This window comes from Prosopis cineraria, unplaced genomic scaffold, assembly GCF_029017545.1.
Source record: "Prosopis cineraria cultivar Desert tree isolate PC_DT_omini unplaced genomic scaffold, ASM2901754v1 PC2169, whole genome shotgun sequence".
Lineage (NCBI taxonomy): Eukaryota > Viridiplantae > Streptophyta > Magnoliopsida > Fabales > Fabaceae > Prosopis > Prosopis cineraria.
The window spans coordinates 10,693-20,353 of record NW_026557494.1 but is presented as its reverse complement, the minus strand read 5'-3'; the positions used below and the strand labels follow the sequence as shown (position 1 = coordinate 20,353).

The following is a 9,661-nucleotide window of genomic DNA, read 5'->3' as shown; positions in this document are numbered from 1 at the left end:
TGTGAGTCTCTGATGCACAAGCTTATTCAATGAATAAAAGTAGGGAAGGTGCTTTCTGTGTCTCCTCCTTTCTGTCTGAACAGATCTACTTTCTGATTGACCTGTGATGACATTTTTCTTGATAAGTTGCAGCTTAACGAATCATGGAAACCAATGGTTTGTTCTATTTTTTATTCAGTGGTTTGAGAATATTCCTAGGGTAACTTGAACGAAAATCTGACATCTTTTTGTCGGAAGACTCAATTTAAGATTCCTAGATATTTGAACTGATAAAATCTGGATTGCAAACTGAGGTTAAGAAGGTCAAATAGTAAGATCCTCTGCATTAAAAGGAAAGTTTCTAGAGAGGATATAATGCCTGTCTTCACCCAAAGGCACTAGAGTTCCAAACCAGAGAGTCCATGCAAAGCATATTCAACCTTGCTTGCCCCGGGTTTCTTCTCCTTCAAACAAGCACCACCATGTGGATAGATAAGGTAAGCAAACACCTCAAAACAGACATCTCATGGAGAATTTGATGAATCAGATCAGGTATGTCGGCATGACTTTTTACCTTGGAAATGTCGCAACATGTTCTAGCAGCCATGTGCGTGCTTACATAGATATGAATAAACAAACATTTCAAATGGGCAAGGCTTTGCATGCTAACATTTTTGGTTACTATACCCTTAAGATTGCATAATTTTACCGTGTTATTGAGATTAGTTTGCAGTTATTATGTGATCAAACTTTAGAAGTGTCTGATCTGACAATGAATTAAAGCGATCTTACCTAAAGGAAATAAGAGTTCATAATTATCATATCTGCTGTAAATTAAGTACAAATTCACTTATTAGAGTTGATAACTATTATCAAGTTAATCTTGAACCTTTTCCTTAGGTTGATATTTACTGGTGCAGAGGAGAGCGGAGCTGATCTGAGTGGCATCAGGGATCAGAAAATACCCTCACAGAAAGGTGAGGGACTTTATTCTCTCTGTAGTTTGAATTACCTGTGTTAACAAAGAAAGGTTGCTAATGAACCAAAAAAGAAAGAAGTTAAAAAAAAAAAAGTTATTTAAGCATAGATCTTATGTTAGAATGGCAGACTCCATGGCTATGTATTCACAAATAATACCAGACTGTGCCATCCTCCTTCTTGGCTTAGAGAGGGGGAGGAAGGTGAAAGAATTCAGCTCTGTAATGCTTCTACTCTTTGATTGTTGGTGTTAATGGTTTCACTTTTATTCAGAGAAAAAACCAAAGAAGGTTGCTAATGAACCAAAAAGCAAAGAAGTTCCCTTTTTCAGCAACCGACTTTCCTAGTTCACAGGAGAAAAAAGCAAACATTCCTTTGGCAATACAATAGTTTCTTGATTATGGTGATGAACAGAGAGTAGATCACATAATCAATAAGATTGGTTTTCTTTTCCGACCATTTGCGTGCATTACCAACTTTGCGTGTCAATTTTTTCAGAGAAGGCCCAGAATTGGTTCCCAAGGCAGTTTTTGAGAAAAATGAGTAATGACTATGACTCTCTAGAGATAGAACGTGGCTACTGCAATTGCAGCTGCCGCATTCGCCGTAACCTCACAATATTTCTCTGAACAGAAGACTAGTGAGGGTCCTGAGAACTTGTTGACCAAGACCAAAAGCAAAATAAGTGGTTTATCCAGGAAACTCTCAGGTAAAGTCATCTAAAGAAAACTAGAGTTATGATTTTCGTCCTTATGGAAGAGATTCAAAAGGATAACGAACTGCTTCTACTTCACATGCAGGTTCATTTAAATCTTCAGATGGCCTATTTAACAAGGTGCCAATATTTCCAGTCACCGATGAAAAGAAACCAGAAAAGATTCTCACCCCAGTATCTTCAACGAAGAAAACTTCAACTTCTAGCGACCACTTGAACAGGGATGATACAAAACCTGAGGTCCCACCGCCAAGAAAGACTCTATCTTTTGGTGATACAAACTTGAAGAAAACGGAAGAAATGAAACCTGCGATCCCAGAACCAAAACTTGCTCCACCAATTAAGTCAGAGTATTCAAGCCTAATGCCTCTGCCTCCCCCGCCACCACCGCCACAACCACAGAGAAGTAAGGAATGATGCGATAAAGCCTGGCCCTCCAAAGCCACCCACTCCACCAACAAGAGTGAACACTAACGAAAAAAAAGCAGCTGCTTGGGAGAGGGAGCAGCTTGAAACGATAAAAGAAAGGTACATGCATGGCTGTAGTGTTACTTTGCACGCACTTAATATTGATTGGCAATCTCTTGATTCAAACATCGCATGCACTTCTTATTTTGCTGATGAAAGATGCATGTCAGGTATGATAAGTTGAAGCTGACGATAAATTCTTGGGAAAACAAGAAGAAGGCTAAAGCCAGACGCAAGTTGGAGAAGAAAGAGGTTCCTTTAATTCATCCATTCTTTTTTCATGCTTGATTAAAATAAGAAGCTCTTGTGCATTGCGTGCTCAAAAAGCATTTTTGAAACAGATGAGCAGTTCTGAGAAGGAAAGGCGAAAAGCTTACGCGAAATTCAATAGTGATATAGAATATATTAATGGAATTGTAAGGTCTGCAAGTGCTGAAGCAGAAGAAAGACGAAGGAATGAAGAGCATAAAATTAGAGAAAAGGCTAAAGCAATCAGAACAACCGGCAAGCTTCCAGGGACATGCCCCTGCTTCTGAGATCACCACTTATATGTAGCTTCACTGGGTTTGAGGAACAAGAAGAAAACTGTAAATATTTCTTCGATTATTTGATTTACAAAGTCTTAACTAACATCTGTCATGAAACTACATGTCTTCTGATAGTTTTTATCCTTCTATACAAGAAAAGCAGGTGAAACGAAAAAAATAGAAATCGTAATATATGACAACATGCACTTGAAATTGCAATAATCTAGACAAATACCAAGCTGCAGAACAAATAATTTACATAGTAAATCACAGCGTTTCTCTGGTATATGTCAAAAAGCTGATGAGTTATCTTGCTTGCGTCAGGTGTCCAAGTAATTGCCAGAAAAGAATTCGAATTAAATTTTTGAGATAGCATTACTTCCTAGTTCCTTCTCGAAACCTTTCAATCTAATTCATGACGATGTTAAAGAAGAAATAAGTCTTTAGATCAATACATGAATTGAAATCAAAATTTAAACAATGCAAATTACATCAGTTTGCACGCAAAAGGGAACAAAACCCAATTCACTGAACTTACATGTTTTAAAAAAAAAAATTTTCTCATGCAATTTAAATGTTTGTTTATTTTTTCTGCGCACTCTTATTATTACATAGTAGTATTTTTCTTTCAATTAATCAAAACTGTTACACGAAAATGAAAAGTAAAAAAAAAAAATGCTGTTGTTAAAGGCACATTTTATTTTATTCTAATGCTGTTGTTCAATTGAAGTCACTGTCACTCCTGGAATCGAATAAAGGAAATTATCTTTATCTTCACTGTTACTCAATATCCACTAATTGATTCATCGTAATACAGAGACATCTCTATCAATTTCCAAGATTCTTCTCCATTAGATCCTACCATTCGCTTGACACAACGCCTAAAAATTGAACACATATATATATATATATATATATATATATATATATATATATATATATATATTCAAAACACAGTTTGAGCCTTTTAAGGAACAACACATCACATATGGTGAAATGAAGTTACAAAGGAAGAAGCTGAAGTTCCTAATCAGATGAGGAGAATCAGAACAGCAAGAGCTACAGTACATAAAAAACTATGGTCGAAGTGACAAATAACTACACACAGAGTTCACAAGAACAAACCCATCACTTTTTCAACAAGCCTTGAGCCAACTTCAAGTAACCCTCATAGCCACCACCATTTCCGGAGTGGCCTGGTTTTGACGAGTCAGAATCGGCCTTAGAGCCCGATCCCAAGAAACCCTGAGCCATCTTCAAGTAATCCCCGTGTCCATGCGACTTATCCGGTTTTGCCGAGTGCGAGCTCGCGATGGTCGGATGCTCTGGATGTCCGCCGCCGACGGCGTTGTGGGAGGAGCCGCCATACTTGTGGAGATAATCCTCGGCCTTGTCAACGTACTTGCCAAAGGACTTGTCTTCGAGTTTGCCGTAGTGGCAAGCCGCCTCGAGGAGATCGCCGGCGGCATTGGCGACCTGGGTTTTGTCGACTTTGTGGGATTCGTGGCGGAAAGTGGATTGGGCAGCCTGAGCAACCAATTTGGCACTCGAAAGAAGCTCGCTGGAGGAGTGTTGCTGGTGCGAATGGCCATGGCGGTGGGTGTGATCGGAATCCATCGGTGCTGGAGATGAGAGGAGAGAGAAAATTCGTCGGAAGAAGATAGGATTTGGAGGAGAGAAATTGAACGATGAAGACGAAGTGGCTGGGGCGTCTTCTTCTATACAGTTGTGGCGAGCGTCAGGTCTTCACTCGTTTGCGCGTTCGGGAGGAAATTAATTTTATTCTACATTTTTATATAAAAATTAATAATAATTTTTTTAAAAATATATAAATAATAATTTAATCTCTTCAAATATTATAATTTCTTAAAATTTTTAAAAATTAATAAATTTATAAAAATTATTAAATTATCTTTATTAAAAATAAATAATTTATAAGTTTTATATAAATATTCACAATTTTACTTCTTATATTAACAATTCTTTATTTAATGTTGTATTATTGTGAATATAAAAAAAAATTGTGAATATCAAAACAAAATTTGTGAACTATTTATTTTTAACAAGAATAATTTAATAATTTATATAAATTTATTAATGATAGAAAAATTTTTAAAAATTTCAGAGAAATTATGATATTTTGTGAGATTAAAATGTTATTTATACATTTCAGAGAAATTTTAGTGGCATTTTTTCTTTTTGTATCTCTCTTATTAATATTCTTTCCATAAATTATAATGAGTGAGAGTAAAATTGAAAATAAAAATTGAACTTAAAAGGTTGAGTGTCATATTTAAATAAGGGTTCAAATTTAAAAAATAAATAATTTTTAGGATAATCGAATTTCAAAACCTTACCCTAATAAGCCATAAAAAAAAGGCTCAAGTTCAGGCAATTTCCAAAGCCTTGTTACAATATTTTTTGTAAAAATTAAAAACACACTGTGTGATGAAATTAGGAATTTATTTTAATATAGAATTTTCTTAATTTTAAAAATAGGAATGTTTCTTTCATTAAAAAATTTAAATTAAATTATTATTTAAAAGAAGCTTCACTTGATAGTATTCAATTTTAAGAAGTAGATGTGTTACATTGGTGGAACACTAATTAATAACAATTTTTCAATCTTTCAAGGATGACATGCGATATTCTATGTATTCTGATCACTACAACAGTTAGTAAATTGATTTTTAACATAGGCTCCCATATTCTAACAAGTTATCATCCTCGATTCCTTCCAAATAATGTGCAAGCATTAATTTACACTCGTGTTTAAATGGTTTTATGCCATTTTATGGTAATTCTTATATTCTGTCTTTTGATGTGTATGTATTTGATAATGACACAATTTAATTAACATTTATTGTAGATTATGAAGACAAAGTTATATAAATAATTGATATTGAACCTTAACCTCTATCTTCAACAAGTGAATCTACATTTGAAAGATCTAATATTTTATTTTTAAATGATGATAAGGAGAATTTAGATTTAAATTGATAAAGATTTTAATCTTTATCTTGAATTTAGAATTTTAAATCTTTGTTTGATGTGAGACCTTGATTTATTTTATGTTAAATTTTAAAATATTTTATTTAAATTATAATGTTAATTTTTTTTATTTCTCTAAAAACAGGCTTGCAAGCCCAACTTTGAGCTCTTTAATTAAGATTCCAGCTTCAAAATTAGGTCAAAAATTAAAAAATCAGGCTTTAGGACTTAAACCCTTAAAGGCGGGGTTCATAAGGACTAGGCCAACTTAGTTTCTCATCTCTCAGTGAGATTGAGAGGAATATCATAAACATTATAATTAGTTAGAAAATTTTTTTAATTCTTAATATAAAAAATTTTGTGAGATGTTAATTAGATTTTTTAATTTTTTTAATATTATCTCTATTTAAAGTCAGACTATGAGAGAGGATATGATGTAAATTTATTTTTTATTTAAATAAAAATAAAATTTAAAGTTTATGCTATTTTCAAATGAAGTTAAGAGTAAATTGGCCCAATGACAGTGAAAAAGATATTAATCAAAAGTTGTTGAATAAGTTTTTGAAAGTTCAGAAATGTGACCCATTTACAATCAGTTGAGGTGTGATTTTTTCTTTTTATGCCCAAACCAAAAAAAAAAAAAACTTACGTTACAGTAACGAAACTCACATAGCTGATGGTTATAATTATGGCCCATTTACAATCATTTCAATATTTGAATACTTCATTATCAGCTTAATCGATATAATATTTTTCAAATTTAAAAATGAGAATAAGATTTTAAATTTAAGAAGAATAGGCATTTTTATCATTTTAATTTAACTTAAATATTAATATGGCTACGTTACAAAATATTTAAAATGTTGGACTATTATCTTGGTTTAATTCTATTAAATGGGATATATATGCAAAAAAAATTTAAAGTTAATGAGTTAATCAACTTTTTTTTATTCTGATAAAATAATTAAAAATGTCTTAGACAGAACAAGATGGGAGTATAAGGGTAAAATAAAAAAATGCTGACATTAAATTATTTATATTTCGAATTAATAACTAAAAATTGTTCATATCTAGGACGGTAAAATTTTTTTTTTTGGGAGGAGAAAATCTCCTGCCATGATTAGAAAGAAATTATGGAGCTTTTATTTATTGTGAGGAATTATTTGTTATTGAAAGGTCAAAGAGAATTTAATTGGCTCCGCTCCTGCACGTCAGCCACGCGCTTAAGTAGTTTCCCGTATTTTGCAAAATATAGTCAACGCGCTTGATGTCCGTTATTGACTGTTATCTCCGCCTTGCCGACAATTTCACATCTTCATCTTCTCGATTTTTTTTTTTTTTTGGGGGACCAACGTGCCGACATCACTTGAGAAGTTAAAGCAATCTATGAGGACAGGAGTAGCTTCACAACACGCCATGGCTTTTTCGTCTCTCAATTCTCCTCCAAATCATCCAAATAGATATGCATAGTTCAGGGGAATGAAACCACAAACATAGATATATATATATATAATATCATCCTTCAGGGCTTGAACCATCCACAACGATGATCCAACTCTCACACACATTACATAAATGGCTTACAGTTAAAGTGCATGCCCTTACATCTCTCAAGAACTCACTACCACGCATAGAAAACACACGTACGTCATATGATGCTTACTAAGAGACACACAATATCAGCTTTATATATTCCTCAGTTGTCATATATATCGGTCACTTGTTCATGAAGCCTTGAGCCATCTTCATGTAGTCTCCAATCCCGCCGCCACTGCCGCCGCTTTCAGAGCGACCTTCTTCTGGCTTTGACTCCGATGGTTTCTCCGTCTGGCCATGGCCTCCGCCGCTGTACTGGTGGAGATAATTCTCGGCCTTCTCCACGTACTGGCCCATGCCCTTGTCCTCGAGGTTGCCGTACTGACGAGCTCCCCCGAGAAGATCGCCGGCGGCATCGGCGACCTTGGTCTTGTCCAGGCTGCCAGATTCCTTGCCCAAGGCTGACTGGGCCGCCTCCGCCACCACCTTGGCGCTGGACATGAGCTCACTGGTGGAGTACTGCTGGTGACGACCGTGCTCCTCCTGCCGGGCCCGATCAGAATCCATTGCAAGAGACACCAAGTTAACACAGTGAACTGAAAACGGTAGTGAATCAGTATACGACTGTAACAAGATTTGATGGGTGTGTCGTATATATTGAGAATGAGGGTGGTGATGAAAATACAATATGTGTACGTGTGTGGATGTGGAGAATCCATGTGTGCGAACGTGTGTGATGGACAAGAAGATGTGGTGGCAGACGACGCATGAGATATTTTGCGTGTTTTGGGGGGACAACTGTACTTGGATAACATATTTAGTTGTTCAAAATTTAAGATTTAATATTTTTTGATATGACAAAATCGTTGTTAGCCGTTGGAGTAAATTGAAAATTTGTCGATATAACATGCGAGATACTCATTAGTTGAGCAGATTTAGGCCACCACTTACCCGATTCAAATTCTTTTGGATAACACTGCACGGACACACGTTGCTTTCTTCCTTTAATTATTTGCGTATGGTGTGACTCAGCAGGGTCCCTCATATGTCGGCCACTGATCCGCTTGTTTTTTTTTTTCTCGGGAATTAAATTAAACCAATCCGGTATCTGAAGCCATGTTAGACTAAGAATAATCCAGATTAATTTGAGCCAGGTCGGGTCCAAAATGAGGGAAAAAAATTATTTTCTATATTCGCATAAACTAAAACTTAAGACGTATTTAATTAGTAGCCATAACTTTTTTCGCGAAGACATGTCTTTGTTTGTACAGTCTACTTTCATTTTCCCCGATTTTCTTTACTTGATTTGTTGGGTTGTTAAGCGGGACTTTTCCAACTACGCTCACGAGTGCATAACTTTTGTAAAATGTATTTGTGATGGCCTAGCTTTTCTGATTACCTAAGTCTTCACATGATGCTGATGTGTGTGTGTGTGTTAGAGTACAAAGGCAAGCTAAGTCACATGATTTTTTTATCAACCCTAAAGGTTAGTCACTTGATGACTCTTACATTTTGGATAGGAAGAAACACTAGGCAAAAACAAAAGCAAGTTGTTAAAGAAGCATATGATGAAGATTATAACAAGCATAAAAATTGGTGGGCGTAGCATGTGAAAATAGAAACAAGACGAATTCAAACTGGTTTTCCTTTTCTTTTTTAATACAAAGCGACAGAGAAAATATGCAAAGAAACAAAGATTATGTTATTTCTAAAACTATAAAATTTTTGCAATTAGAAGGCAGGTTGTCGATAATCATGATATCAAAATTATTACTCAAAGTCTTTTAAGTCAATTGAACAATGCATTTGTTTGCTTTTATGCAAATAAAATTAAAAGTAATCATCTAATCTTTTATGATGAGACTTTTAATTTTTGTGATAATTATTGAAAGTGATTGAATTTTTGGGTAGTTGAATTCAATTAGAGACAAAATATCTATAGAATCATAATAGACATCAATTTTAAAGATCTTAGCATTCTAGCAAATATTAAAAACTTCCAAAATTTCTATAATCTTAGCAGTTGTACTACAATGAAAACTGGTTTATTTTGGGAAGAAGGTTGACGAACAATTGTTCAAGTTGCATGCCTTTATAATTGTTAATTACACTTCAATCTAATAAGTAAATGTTGAGCTCATGAATAAAGTTGAAAAAGTAGGTTATTCTGACCTTAAAAAACCAGTCCTTAATAGGCTTAGGTTTAAAAGAATCAAGCTTGAAAAAGTTTATTTTTCATTTGATACCTTGAGTTATAGAAGCCCACCCTCAAGATGATATGTTTGGGGCTGGCTTTATGAGCTTGAAGCCTTTTATCAAATTTTTATATTTTTTTAAAAAAATAAATTGCCTACATCAAACAATAAATTAAAGTGCCCATTCAAAATTATTGTCCAATCTTCTAAAATCAAGCCATAAAAGGCCAAAGAGTATAATAAATTTGAGTAAAATTAAAAACAAAACAACC

At 34.3% G+C, this 9,661-nt stretch overlaps 2 protein-coding genes and 1 long non-coding RNA gene across 5 annotated transcripts; 1 reads left to right on the top strand and 2 right to left on the bottom strand.

Moving 5' to 3' along the window:
• Positions 1 to 308: 308 nt before the first annotated feature.
• Positions 309 to 2,392, top strand: LOC129301514 (uncharacterized). 3 transcript variants are annotated; one of them, XR_008591032.1, is made up of 5 exons: positions 309 to 531; positions 880 to 956; positions 1,456 to 1,666; positions 1,758 to 2,200; positions 2,311 to 2,392. It is a non-coding gene; the product is annotated as an uncharacterized LOC129301514 (long non-coding RNA). The 3 variants fall into 3 exon arrangements; XR_008591031.1 differs by adding an exon at positions 1,231 to 1,360 and having other exon boundaries at positions 309 to 956; XR_008591030.1 differs by having other exon boundaries at positions 309 to 956.
• A 1,240-nt stretch (positions 2,393 to 3,632) lies between these two features.
• LOC129301513 (nodulin-related protein 1-like) lies at positions 3,633 to 4,408 on the bottom strand. The gene has a single exon (XM_054940073.1). It carries the CDS (start codon positions 4,282 to 4,284, stop codon positions 3,796 to 3,798), a length of 489 nt encoding a protein of 162 aa, XP_054796048.1. The 5' UTR covers positions 4,285 to 4,408; the 3' UTR covers positions 3,633 to 3,795.
• Positions 4,409 to 7,138: 2,730 nt separating this feature from the next.
• LOC129301516 (nodulin-related protein 1-like) lies at positions 7,139 to 7,828 on the bottom strand. The gene has a single exon (XM_054940074.1). The coding sequence runs from the start codon at positions 7,759 to 7,761 to the stop codon at positions 7,375 to 7,377; it is 387 nt and encodes a 128-aa protein (XP_054796049.1). The 5' UTR covers positions 7,762 to 7,828; the 3' UTR covers positions 7,139 to 7,374.
• Positions 7,829 to 9,661: the final 1,833 nt, after the last annotated feature.

Bases quoted from the DNA above. Each gene is read 5' to 3' on its own strand.
- LOC129301516 (XM_054940074.1), bottom strand. From the start codon at position 7,761: ATGGATTCTGATCGGGCCCGGCAGGAGGAGCACGGTCGTCACCAGCAG.
- LOC129301513 (XM_054940073.1), bottom strand. From the start codon at position 4,284: ATGGATTCCGATCACACCCACCGCCATGGCCATTCGCACCAGCAACAC.